The sequence below is a fragment of the Chrysochloris asiatica genome, unplaced genomic scaffold (genome assembly GCF_000296735.1).
Source record: "Chrysochloris asiatica unplaced genomic scaffold, ChrAsi1.0 scaffold00125, whole genome shotgun sequence".
In the NCBI taxonomy this organism is placed as follows: Eukaryota; Metazoa; Chordata; class Mammalia; order Afrosoricida; family Chrysochloridae; genus Chrysochloris; species Chrysochloris asiatica.
In genome coordinates, this window is record NW_006408643.1 from 2,702,091 (window position 1) to 2,715,763 (window position 13,673).

The following is a 13,673-nucleotide window of genomic DNA, read 5'->3' on the forward strand; positions in this document are numbered from 1 at the left end:
CGCGCCCTCCCGCCACCCCTTCCCCCACCGCGGGCCCTTCTCGGGGACCCCAGCCCAGCCTGCATGCCCCTCGGACACCCTGTGGAACCCCGGCCCGTCCAGGGCCCCGCCACCCACCTCGGGACCCCAGCCCGGCCCGGTCCCCCGCAGACCCTCTTCGGGAACTCCGGCCCAGCCCGGGCTCCCCGCAGGTCCTTCTGAGGATCCCGACCCGTTCTGGTCCCCCTGCAGGTCCTTCTAAGGATCTCGGCCCGGCCCGGCCCCCCCGAAAGTCCTTCTGGGGATCCCGGCCCGGTCCGGTCTCCCTGCAAGTCCTCCTGGGGATCCCGGCCCAGCCCAGTCCTCCCGCAGGTCCTTCTGGGCACCCCAGCCGAACATTTCGGTCCCTGCTCAGACCCTCCTGGGGGGCGCAGGGCCCCCTGCATCCAATCAGGTCCTTCTGGGGACCTCAGTCTAGAGCCCCCTGACTCCACTGGGGACCCCTGAGAGCGGGCCAGTACCACTCCCCCTCCGGGGTACCCGTTCCTTCTCTGCCCCTGAGACCCTCTCCCCACTGGGCCCCCAGCTGCCCTGTCTTCTTTAAGCCTGGCCTGATTTGAGTCCAGCCGCCTCTTTTCTCAAACCTTTAGCCCTGGTCCAGCCCTGGCTTGCTTCCCTTGTCGCCTGGTCTGACCCTGTTGGGGGGCCCAGCTCCCCGGGCCTGCCTCTCTCTGATCCTGGGACCCCAGGGGCTCCCCACAGCTTTCTGGCCCTGGTCACTGTCCCTGGGACCCCAGTGCCAGTAGACCTGACTTTCTCACTTTCAGAACCTCTTCTCTCACCTGGATTCCCCACATTCTCAGACACCAGACCCCTTCTCCTCCCTTTACCTCTCCTCCGCTCTGACCCTGTTTCCCCCTGGAAACCCCATTCCCATGTCCCCTTTTCCCCCAACCTGGACCCTCCCAGTTCAGCCAGCCTCCCCTCAGACCCGTGAGACCTCCCAGGAGCCCTTTCTAAGGCATCTGTACCTCCTGGTCCCCTCACAGCCAGCCCGCTTGCCCCACCGTCTCCCCCATAACTGCCTTTCTCAGCACCTTGGCACCGTCATCCTCTCAGGAGCCTTGCTCCAAACCCAGTGGTCTTCCCATCTCACAAGGAGCCCTGGTGGCACAAGGGGTTAGGCATTGGGCTGTTCACCACAAGGTCGGTGGTTCAAACTCACTAGCTGCTCCGAAGGAGAAAGATGAGGCAGACTGCCCCCATCATGATTTACAGTCTCGGGAGCCATGGGGGGCAATTCTTCTCTGACCCCCAACACCTCCTGACCTTGTCTGAAAGCTCAGACTGGTCCGTCCCTTTGTACCTCTTTACCCCAAACCTGCATTGTGTCTCCTTCAGTACCCGGGGCTCTTCCTGCTCCCCTGCCCCAGTGCACCCCCATCAGGATCATCTCTTCTCCCTTGCTTTAGGGGTGCTGGGCCAGGTGCGGCTGTGGGGGTGACAGATGAGATCCCCATGTTTGGCTTGGCCACGCTGGGCATTCTTGGCTCCTGGTGCCGTGAGGTGATCTAGTGAGGTGCTGTGTGGCTGTGGTTTCAGGGGTTAGGGGCTCTCCTCTTCCCCACCCCCCACCCCCCACCTTTGTCTGTTCTGGCCACCCATGGCCCATAATTGTGGGGAGCCGGGGTACCAACGGATTGGATTCTTTTCTGCCATATGTGTAGCTGCCTTTCTCTAGGTAGAGGAACTGAGTGGTGGATTTCCAGAGTGGGAAGGAGCACGTTGTCTCCAACCATGTTGAGTGAAAAAACTAAAGTATATTTTCAGTCTCCGCTTCACACCAAGTTCTTCTCTTGTTCAGTGCTGCAAGGGCCAGAATGTCTGTCCCCTGCCCCCCTCAGGCCCAGGGAAGGTGTCTTAGGGTGCATTTTCCTTCCCCCTGGGATGTGCTGGAGCCTGGATGTCAGGTTGACTTCACCTCACCAGCAACCCCGTGTGCCTCACAGCAGAACTCTACGCCATGGGCTTGTCACTGACTGCTTTTTCAGAAGCAGATCACCAGGCCTTTCTTGTGAGGTGCCTCTGGGTGGGCTGGAACTCAAGGTTTTAGTTAGCAGCCGAGCATGTGTAGTGTTGTCTGGGCAGTTGTCATGTCTGAATGGAAGAGGGAAGATAAGATAATGGGAAGAGAAAGGTCCTGCTCTGGTGGACTGCAGAACAGACGCTGGTCAAGAGCTCTGTCCCCTCAGCCACTAGCACATGGGGCTGTGTAAACGTAAACCTGTCAGAATGAAACGCTCAGCTCCCAGTGGCCCCAGCCACATTCTAAGTGCTCATTAGTGTCCTGTGGCCAGCAGTCACCTTGTTGGACAGCGCACACAGATGACGGTCCCCTCGGGGCAGCAAGTGCTGGTGGAATGCCTGGCAGAAGTTTGCAAGTGAGCTGGCTCCCCAGGGCTCTGTCCTGTCCCCATCAAGAGACACAGGCTCCTGGGAGTCAGGCAGAACAGGGGCCCTTCACTACCTAGGGCGGCTGGCTGCGAGTTCCAGAAAGACCCTTGGTGTGTGGAAACTGTTTGACTCGGCCTCCCCTTTCTTCCCTGAAATGTCACAAACCTGTGAATGTCTCATTTAGGGTGTAAAGCCATAGGACTCTGCCCCTTAGTCCCCTCCCCGTTGCTTCCTTTAAGACCTTCATGCTTAGCTAGCGAGTAGGAGTTGGCGTGTCGCTCTGGGTTGTCCACTTGGCAGCATTGGAATCTTATTCTTGGTCCTAGGAAACAGTCCGTTGGTCTGGTTCCTATTGCTCCGACGCTACCCCGTCTCTACCGCTACCCCGTCTCTACCGCTACCCCGTCTCTACCGACCAGCTGTCCTCTGTGGGGTTAGTATTTTGGGGAGGTGGTGAGTGTGAGCCCTTTTGTCTGGGCGGGGTGGTGAGGATGGAGACAGGTTGGTTTGGGGTGGGGGACTGCGGACAGTGGTTGCTGAGGTAACTAGGAAGAGATGACAGCCATCTGACCAGGCAATCCCATCAGTGCAACGTAGGGACTGATCCGGGTGTCCGAAGTGGGTGGCAGACCAAGCGAACCTGAGTACTGGATCAGATCCATCGGTGCGTGTTGATGTCTGAAGCCAGTCCAGTTGCCATCAAGTGGACTCGCTTGGACTCCTGGCGTCCCCACGTGTATCCGAGGAGGACTGCACTCAGGGGGTTCAGCAGCTGGTTTTCTGGAAGCAGATCACCTGTCCTTCTGAGGCCTGGCTGGGGAGGCTTGCTAACCGCCTTCACTTAGCAGCTGAGTGCACGGACCGACAGTTCTACATAAAGGTTGAACTTGGCAACAACTGCTTTATAACCGTAGGCGCCTTGGTGGCACACACGGGGGGTTAAGGTCAGCAGTTCAAGCCTACCAGCAGCCAATCCGTGGGAGAAAGACGAGGCAGTCTGCTTCGGTAAAGGTGACAAACTTGGAAACCCTACGGGGGAGTTCTGTGCTGTCCTCCAGGGTCACTGGGAGTTGGAACCTACTTGAGGGCAGTGGGCTTACAGGCCTTGTGATGAGATTTGGCTGTTCTAGAAGCGTAAGTCTGTCTCTGATGACTGTGGCCCTCTTCTCAGACTTGGAAATGCAGCCCAGAAAGTCCAGAGACATTGACTGGGGGTAACCAGTCGGCTTCACTGAGCATCTGTGCAGTAACAGTGACGCGGACGCTCCGCTGCCACTGCTCTCACCTAGTCTGGCGCTCAGCGCTGTTCTCGGGGTGTGCAAACTCCCTGGAGAGGCACCTGCACGCTGCCCATGCCTGCTCTGCCCGCTGGACACCTGGCTGGCATAGCATAGGTATGTGCCCAGGGCCTCTTTGGGCAGCTTGGTGAGGGTCGGCCATTCCAGGTACCTGCAGTCTCCTAGGAGGGGCTGGATTTGCACATCCCCAGGGCTGCAGTTCTTCCAGGGTCTTCAGAGAGATTCTTGACAATGACCTTGTGCTCTGGAGCAGAGGGGCAGGCTGGTGAAGCTGGAGGGCGGGGTTGCTGGGTGGCCCTTGGGGCCTCAAGGCTGTCCAGAGATGCCCCACCTTCTGGGCAGGGCTGACCCAGAGGGACAGTGTAACCGAGTGAGTGTGGAGGGGAAGGTTCTGTGAAGTCGTTACTTGGTCTCGAAGGGCTTTTGGAGCACAGGTCTACCCACGCTCCATTGTTTGGTGCGGAGCCTGGTGGGGTGGGCTAAGTCACTAGGTGGAGAGGGCACCGGCCCCCCATGGGGAAACCACACCCCAATCTAACAACACCACGTGGTCCCAGAGGAGGGGCATCAGGGCATCCCACTAGAAGGGGACCAGTGGGATCGGCAGCTGTGCAGCTGGTAAAGACGTGTTCTGGTGACAGGGCAGGCTTCTGGGAGGTGAGAAGGAGCTACTGAGGAGAGATAGGGCTGGGCCTGTCTGGAGCTCCTGGGCGAGGCTGGCTCCTCGCCTTCCCGGTGCTGCACCGTTTGCAGCATAGGCCTGACTCTGGAACTGGGCACCTCGAGTGGTCCTGGCTCACAGTTACCCCGGGTGTGTCGGCTGAGTGGTGTTCCATAGACTTTTCAGTGGCCCCAGCTCACGGTTACCCCGGGTCTGTCGGCAGAGCAGGGTTCCATAGACTTTTCAGTAGATTTCCAGGCTGTTCTTCCAAGGCACCTGTAGGTGGACTCTGGCCACCTACCTTTGGGTCAGCAGCTGAGCACGTTGATCATTTATAGTGCCATCCTACCCCCCCACCCCCCAAGGACTCCTGACCCAGCTGTGCTCCATCTCTGATCCTGCAAGGTGGAGGCCTTCTGTCCAGGCTTCCCAGGCCCCCTGACAGCTTGTGTGCCCTACTATGCATGTCTTCAGGAGGGCTCTACAGGCCTGGCCACGACTTTCCCCCTTTGTTCTTTTGTTGGGGAGTAGGTTGGGGCCAGGAAGTGCGGCCAAGCCCCCCGGGGTTGTGGAGGTTCTGCAGAGCCCCTCCGGCAGCAGCAGTGCTGATGTACTGGAAGGGTTGTTAGGAGGAGGCTGCCAGATGGGAGAGTCGGGACCAGCTGCTGACACGCGATCCATTCATTCCGAGAGAGGCGCAGGCGTAACCTAGCCATCCGCCAACCTCTGGTGTAGACATCCTTCTTTCCTCAGGAGATTGCGAATTGATCTGCTTCCAGTCTTGGGGGCTAATGGACAGGGAAGGGGCCCTGGAGGATTAGAGCAAGGAGGGGACATACCCCTTGGATGTGGAATTGACTTTTGTTGTTGTCATTAGGTCCTGAGTTGATGTGACTCACAGCAACCCCTATGACGGAGTAGAACTATACTGAAGGGTTTTCTAGGCTCTCATCTTGATGGAAGTATTTCTCCTGAGGAGCCAGTGCGTGGGTTTGAACCACAAACCTTCTGGTGGGCAATTGAATGCTCAACCTACTGTGCTACCAGGGCCCCTTCTGTGATGATCAATGATTGTGAGCGCATCGTAGGAGGTGGGTGGCCAGGGCTAGGCACAGGGTGCCGCTTGTGGCTCTGGGTCACTCTGCTGGAGTATCTTGTGGAGTCAGCTAGTTTCTGTCTTCGCCGAGTGGCTTGGGGTCTGCACTCTCCTGCCGCCTTCCTTACTTCCACACTCTGCTGACTGGGTCTGTGAAGCAGCCTGTACCTGCCCCATGAAGGCCTGTGGCCAAGGCCAGCCGGCCCATCCCGGCTTCAGTACCTGCCCATGCTGCTTCTGGTGCCTGTGGGTCCCCCACTCCCGGGGTGCTGGGGCCTTCCTGCTTTTGCAAGACTGCTCTGCCACTTGTGGGTCCTGGGCAGGTATAGCAGCCACTCCAAGTGCCAGGACGTTGGCTGAGGTGTGGGCAGCTGGATAGGCGAACGAGGGGACGATTTCATCATGTAGGAGGAGCCCTGCCAGAGAAGTGCTTAAAGCTCACAGCTTAAATCTAACCAGTTGTCCATGGTACAAACCCACCAGGAGCTCCGTGGGAGAAAGGTGTGGCTGTCTGCTTGTGTAAAGAGTTAGAGCTGCAGAAACCCTCCGGGCGCTTCTGCTGTGAGTTGTAATCAGTGTGATGGCATACAACAACAACAGCAACAACCACCCAAAACTCAGCTTCCACCTCGGACTGTTGCTCTTCAAGCTGCGTGCGTCTGATCTGTTTTCACTATGACCCTCTCAGCAATTCAGGACTTCTTAGCAGGGCCGAGGCTTGCATGTGTGTTTATGGTGTATGGTGAGTGCAGCGCAGGAGAGCTCACGGTAGTGTGCTGGTTCCTGGGTGCCACAAGCAGTTAAGCACTCAACTGCTAACCGGAAAGTTGGCTGTTCAGAATCACCCAGAGGCACTTCAAAAGACAGGTCTGGCCATCTGCTTTCACAGGAGCGCAGCCTTGAAAGCCTGATGGAGCTGTTGCCCTGCACAAATGGGGTTGCCAGGAGCCCGAGCCACAAATGGTAACTGGCTTTACGTAGTGTTGCTGTTGCATGTCTCTGTGTGCACACTCTTCACATAGATGCTCATGGTTGGTTTTGCTCAGTATTTGTGTGTCTAAACCTTTAGCCCCTCATCGCCAGGCCTTTCTTCCGATGAGCATTTTCCACTTGAATGTCTCATGTTTCTATCTGCATGTCGCCCAGGCGTTTCCCCTTGTGCTGTCTGCATGTAATCCTCATCCTGCAGCCTGGAAGGTCCTCCTCCCATTTCAGGCTCCCTGACCTCCTTTCCCAGCCCCGCCCTCAGGCTGCCTCCTCACCAGTTTGTTGTTGGGTTTTTCCTCTTAGCCTGTTTCCAGACTGTAAACGGGTAGCTGGAGAGCTGTCACTCAGACACTGTTTCCTCATCTCCCCTCAGGGACCATCTCGGATCAGTCCTGTCAACTCTAAACCCTCTCCTAGTGTCCCGGCACCTTGGCTCCTTGCTGCTCGTTGAAAGTGTCAGGGAAACCTTTCTTTCCTAGCGGGGTACCTGGCTGCTGGGACCCTGTGCCCCAGCCTCACTGATCCTTCCAGACTCGAGCTACCTGCTCTTCTCTTTCATAGTTGTTGTTGTTATGTGCCGTGGAGTCGGTTCCGACCCATAGCGACCCTGTACAGGGTGTCCGAGGCTGTAAATCTTTATGGGAGCAGAACGCCTCATTTTTCTCCCGTGGAACAGCTGGTAGTTTCGAACTGCTGACCTTGCGGTTCACAGTCCGATTCGTACCCACTAACAGGTACTATATTACTGATCTGATCATCAGAAGTGTTTAAACTTCTTTACAATGCTTTTTCTTTCGTTTCTCAGTTTTCTCTTTGATGACAGTTGTAGTTAAGTGCCGTGAGTTGGTTCCGACTCATAGCCATCCTGTGCAGTGTTTCCAAGCAGCAGCTAGTGGATTTGAACTACTGACCTCCCTTGTGGTTCGCAGTACAGTGCTGCACCAGTACAGAAACCTCCACCCATTCAGCATTGTCAGTGATGTGGTTAGGTTGTTGGCATTGTATCACCCAGCCTCTCCATCCCTACACTTCTCTGTGGTTCTGTGTTGTCTTCGGCAATTTGAGGCTCTATCGGTAGCTCTTTAAAAGAGCACACTGCTTCAGGGGCACGTTCTTTACAAGTTGAGCTCGACTGTGGTTTTGCGTTTAAAGATGATTTCCTGGGAGAGCTTTAGTCCAAGGCATAAAGATGGGTCCAGGGGGTTCATTCAGTCTGGTTTCTATAAGGATCTGGAATTTCAGGGTCTGTACTTCCACTTGTGCTCAGGATCCTGCTATTTTGGGTCCTTGATGAGAATGTGCAGTAACAATAGCCGGGCTCTTCTGGGCTTGTGGACCTGGAGAGGTGGAAACCACCCTTCTTTGGATAGTTGGGTCCTCCGTCCTGGAAAGCTGACTGGGCAGGTGCTCAGGTGTCACTAATCGGGTGCCTGCTGCCACGTGCCAGGTGTCCTGACAAGGACAAGCAGCCCAAGCCCTGACCTCAGACCTCACCAGCCATTTGGGGTAGGGTCCAGGAAACAGGCCTGTGGAGTCCTGGGCACACTGTCAGAGGGCACGGGGGCAGCCGTATGGAGTTGAATGTGCGTTTCTGCAGAGGCCCACAGCGGACTTGAGTTTGCAGCATGGAGCCTCGGGGGGCTCTAGAGCCAGGACCACTAGGCTGAGGAATAGCAGCAACAGAGGCAGATGGGGAGTGGCATTGCTGGTGTGGGGGGGGTGGGAGTGGTCATCTTTTTGATGTAGGAGTCACTTGTGGTGCAGAAGGGATTCTGGTGGCCCGTGTGTAGTGCTTAAGTGCTTGGCTGCTAACTGAAAGGTCAGCAGTTCAAACCTACCAGCTGCTCCAAGGGAGAAAGACCTGGTCATCGGCTTCTCTAAAGATCAGTTCTACTCTGTCCTTGGGGGCTGCTGTGAATTGGAACTGATTCATTGGCAGTGGGCTTGAGGCAGTGCAAAAGGTTAGCGCTCTTGCCGTTCACAGGAAAGTTGTGGTTCGAGCCCACCCAGACAGAGACTCACTAGAAGAAAGTCCTGACACCTCCTTCCGAACACTCAGCCGTTGGAAACCCTGGAGCGTACAGTCCCACTTCCCTGGTCTCCATCCATGGGCGGGCTGGAGTGGGACTTAATAACCGTTAGCTGTTTGTGGTAACCGGACATAGGAATGGGGAAGGAGCCCTGGTTGTACAGCAGTCAGGCGCTCGGCTGCTAACTGAAAGGTTGGGGGTTTGATCTCACCCAGAGGCTCTACAGAAGAAAAGACCTGGGCTATCTGCTCCCATCCAGATAGCAGCCAGGAAAGCCCCCTGGGGGTCACTCTGAGTCCTACAACAACAAACTGTGTGTGGTCACTGTTTCCTCAGTCAGGGACCTCTCCGCTTAATCCGCGTGGCTTCGTGCAGGTGTGTGCAGAAGTTTGCACACCTGAGCACGTGACAGCATCACTAGGGGCGTGGGGGCGGGCGAGTCCCAGAAGAGCTGGGCGGTGTGGCTCAGAGGACATCGCCCGCAGTGGCGCAAGTCCCACCTGAGGTGGTTAACATTCCAGAGAGCCCGGTCTTGGGGAGCCGTGACATAGGATGCTGTGGTCCCCCAGTGCCGCTGGTGGGTGAGGGGGTAGGAAGAGCTGGTACTGCACTTTCTGGGATGGGGGTGGTGATGGGGCCTCCTTGGCCTCCTGAGCTCTTGGGAACAAGTGTTCACTTGGCCCAGTCGATATTTGTGGCTATCTTGGACTTGATACCAGGTGTGTGTGTGGGGGGGGAAGGGCGGTGTCTGGAAAGAGTGGGAGGGTTGTCAGCACCAGAGTGGATGCTTCCATTTTTTGGCCTTCCTGTCGGTGACACTGACCTCAACTTAGAAGGGTGCCATGGGAGTCACTTGGCTTTAGGGAGTGTCTACCCTGCCCATCAGGGAGGGAGTGTGGCTTCTGAGGCCGCAGCCCACCTGTGACAGTCACCAGTAGCTGGATGTACCTCTGCGTCCTGGTTGGGAGTCACTGAAAGCTGGTGTTTGCCGATGGTGTAGGATATGTTCCCAGGAAGAGTTCTGAGGATGATGGGCGACGAACATGCTGTGATCCTGGGACGCAGAGTGGCTGAGGGGTCAGTTCCTTGCCGTGCTCTTCGTCGTCACAGAGGCCATCGGAGATTCTTGTGACAGATTCGACAGTGTAGGGGTGTAGGTGGGCCCTGCAGATGGTGCACTCGGCTGCTAACTGAAAAGGGGACTCAGAAGGAAGGGATGGTGGTCTGCTTCTGAAAAAGTAGCCATCAGAACCTCTGTGGGGTTCAGTTCCACTTTGACGCATGTGGGGGCACCGGGAGTTGATGGTGTGCCAGGGAATGTCTGCCATGCTGAAGAGTAACCGAGAGGGATGCAGGGGGATGGTTAAGGAGGTGCTTGGCAGGTGGCCATTGAGCTGAGACCTCCTTCCCCCTGAGGGCCCTGGTCAGCAGAGGTAGGAGGGAAGTGGGCCTGCCTGGGAGCCAGCGCACAGAGGGGGACTGGAGACTGAGAGAACTTCCTGTGGGCTTCCCTGGAGGTCCTGTGTATACAACCTCCCCTGCCATAGGCTGCAGAGCCCTGGTGGGGCACTGGGTGAGTGCTCAGCTGCTAACGAGCGGATCAGTGTGGCTCCACAGTGGAAGACCTGGTAGTGAGCTCTGTAATGCTGAGAGCCTAGGAAACCCTGTGGGGCTGTTCTGCTCTGTCCCCTGGCATCACTGAGGCAGAGCTGACTGGCCAGCACCCAGTAGCGGCACAGACAGGGTGGCCCGTGAGCACCCGGGAGCTGTTAGCGTTCTTCCTGTGGGTTTGGAGGTGCCACTTGAGTGTCTCTAGATTGGACGTGGCCCACGTGGCATGAGCACTCTCCCATCCTACTTCTCTCCCTACAGTGCACCGTCCAGGTCAAGTTAGAGCTGGGACACCGCGCCCAACTGCGGAAGAAGCCCACCACGGAGGGTTTCACCCACGACTGGATGGTGTTTGTCCGCGGCCCCGAGCAGTGTGAGATCCAGCACTTCGTGGAGAAGGTGGTCTTCTGGCTGCACGACAGCTTCCCCAAGCCCAAACGTGGTGAGTGGTCCCAGCCCCGCCATCCTGACCTGCTTGCTGCACCCCTGGTCCTACGCAGATATGGCCTAGCTGGAAGGCAGCTGTGCTGCGTGTAAACTGCTCTTCCCTTTCCCCCTCTACTCGGAGAGCTGGAAGCTGACCTTGCCCTCTCCTGGGGAACTAATGGCAGGAAAACTGAGAGGACACAGGCCGTCTCTCATGTCAGCACCCAGAGCATGTTGCCTGTTCCCTTTAGCCCCAGACGGGAAGAGTGACTTAGTCCCAGCCGTGAGCAACCAGGAAGTAGGGACTTTTCAGGATTCAGGCTGTCTGGGCCACAGAGGGGTTCGCTCCCCACTCACCCCGTCACTTCTGAGCAGCAGAGCCTCCTCACACACTCAGCAGGTGCCTGACTTCCTGTGGCCCAGCGGTCCCAGCCTCATGGAGGTTTGCAGGATGTGTCTGATGGGTGGGGACTAGGGGGATGATCTAGGTGACTATGTGTGAGTCCCGTGACGGGCGGGGGTGGGGGAGAGTGTCTCCAGTGTTCAGCATAGGCCCTGGCACCACGACACGGCTGAGTGGCTGCTGATATGGCCACATGGACAGAGGAATGAGGGACTTCCTGCTGGGTGACAGGCCCTGGCTCAGGTAACCACAAGCGAGAGCCCTGCTGGCCGAAGTGGCAGCATGCACAGCTTGCCTGCACATGGCTTCCAGTTTAGAGGGGACTGGAAACTCCTCATTTCTCCTTCATTGACTCTGCACCATCACCGCCTTCTTTCTTTTCTTCGTTCTGGTCCCTCCTGGAGGACAGCAAACAGGGTTGCAGATGACAGATGTTGTAATAAGAAGGCAGTAGTGGTAATCCAAGGAGCTCTGGTGGCGTAGTGGTTACTAGCTGGCCTGCAAACCTCAGGGTCAGCAGTTTGAAACTCCCAGCAGTTCCGCGGGAGAAAGATGAGACTTTCTGCTCCCATAAGATTTACAGCCTCGGAAACCCTGTACAGAGTCTCTACAAATGAGAAAGGACTTAGTGGCACATAATCACCACCAACCAGTGGTGGCTCAAGGAGCCCTGGTAGTGTAGTGGGTTACATGTTGGGCTGCTAACTACGAGGTCAACAGTTCAAATCTACAATCCACTCCATGGGAAAAAGATGAGGTTTTCTGCCACTGTAAACATTCACAGCTTCAGGGTTGCTCTGAGTCGGCGCTCACAGCCACCACCACTACCAGGGGCGGCTGCTTGTAGAATCCTCACCTGCCTCGTGGGAGACCTGGCTCCGTCCCCGGCCATCACCCAGCTGACTGGAGGCGCCGTGTGTGGTGTGATCCTGAGCAGGCTGCAGTGGAGTGAGTGTCCAGACTAAGACAGGAAGGAAGAAAGGCCTGACTGCAGACGTGCAGAACTCAGTCCATGAAAACGGTCCACTCTGTGACTGATTAAGGGGCCAGTGTAGGACCAGGCAGGGCAGCATTTTGATCCGTTGTGCCCAGTGTCACCATGGGTCCCTGTTGACCCAGAAGCAGCAGCTACAATAGCCAGAAGGAAAGCCATTAATCAAGCGCTCACTGCAGGTTCTCTGCAGGTTCTTGCTTCATTCTCCCAAAACCTCGCCACCCTTGGCAGTTTCCACATCTGTGAAGACGTGGGAACAAGCTTTGAGGGCACCATGAGCTGGCTCTGCTGGAAATTGTGACTCAGCCACCTCTGGCCTCAGGTTCAGACCTGCCCACTGCCTGTTTTCATTGGAACACCAAACCATTTGCCACCAGGTCAATCCTGACTAACGGGGATGCTGTGTTTCCACGCAGAACTGTGCTCCATAGGTTTTCGTGGCTGTGACTTTTTGGAAGGAGAAATTGCCTCTGGGTGATTTCAAACCATTAATCTTTCAGGAAGTAGCTCAGTGCTTAACTGTTGATGCCACCCAGGGACTCCTTATTGGAGCATGGTGTCGTTGTTGGGTGCTCTTGTGTCAGTTCCTATAGCGACCTCATAGGGTTTCTAGTCTGCCATCTGTACAAGAAGAGATCACCAGGTCTTTCTTCTGAGGTACTTTTGTTGTTGTTGTCAAGTGCCGCTGAGTTGATTCTGACCCATAGCGACCTTGTATAGGGTTTACAAGGAGCTTGAACCACTGACCTTGCAGTTCAAACGACTTTGCAGTCGCCCACAGCGTCACACCAGGACTCCTTGGAGGGCTAGAATGACTTAATTGTTATTAAATAATGATTATTCTTTAGTAGCCCTGTACATAACCGGGGGCCGCAAAGGAACTCCTCTGTGGGGCACAGGCACACACATTCGTGCCTGTGGGGTTGGCACAACCACAGAACAGCGCAGCATGCACTGGTTGTCACTCTGCTTGGCACCTCTTTTCCCTCCCGTTGACTCGTCCCTGGACGGTGCCTCCCCTCTCCTGCCTATTCTCTTACCGGCTCACTGAGCCTGGCCTGTTTACCTCACCCTGTTCCCCACCACTCCATCGGTCGTGTGCCGCGTGCCTCCCCGGTGTGAGGCTCTAGCAGCTCCTCCTGCAGCCTGGTGAGAGGATTTGGAGGCTGAGGGTCAGAGTGGCCTGAATGGACCAGGACATAGCAACTGCTTCAAGCACACCCATGCCTCAATGCCCCTGCCCTCCTGGGCAACTTTTGGGGAATGAGGCAGCTCTGCTGGGGCCCAAATAGCAGCTGTCCGTGAAAAGGGGACCGGCTTAGAAAGAGAAATAGATTTCTAACAGAATTCCAGTCTCTGGGTTTCTCCTTTATGTATCTAAACACAATCGTAATTTTATCACCTCTGGAACAACTGGAGGTTGTCACGGTCTCTACTGGTGACCTCCCATGTCAAAGTGTAGAAGACAGCTGGGCTCCCCCAACCCATGTGATGGAGCAGAGGTGCCCTGCGGGCTCCTAGGCCCACCACCCGCTCCTCAGAGACCCTGTACAGGCTCACTGTGGGTCGGAACTGAGTCAACAGTAACAGTGTTTACAGGAGCAGATGATCAGGCCTTTGTCCTGCAGAGCTGCTGTGTGGGTTAGAACTGCCAGCCTTTCAGTTATAACTCAGCACTTAACCATTGTGTTACCAGGGCTCCTGGAGAATACCAAACAAACGCATTGCATTTGA

The 13,673-nt window shown here is 56.3% G+C and overlaps 1 protein-coding gene across 1 annotated transcript in view; it reads left to right on the forward strand.

The window, feature by feature from the left end:
• MLLT1 (myeloid/lymphoid or mixed-lineage leukemia (trithorax homolog, Drosophila); translocated to, 1) overlaps window positions 1–13,673 on the forward strand; it is a 51,488-nt gene that overhangs the window by 598 nt on the left and 37,217 nt on the right. The window contains exons 2-6 of the mRNA XM_006869019.1: window positions 54–433; window positions 1,452–1,545; window positions 3,605–3,827; window positions 9,571–9,650; window positions 10,378–10,558. Coding sequence (XP_006869081.1) covers window positions 54–433; window positions 1,452–1,545; window positions 3,605–3,827; window positions 9,571–9,650; window positions 10,378–10,558 — 958 coding nt within the window. The remainder of the gene's footprint in view (window positions 1–53; window positions 434–1,451; window positions 1,546–3,604; window positions 3,828–9,570; window positions 9,651–10,377; window positions 10,559–13,673) is intronic.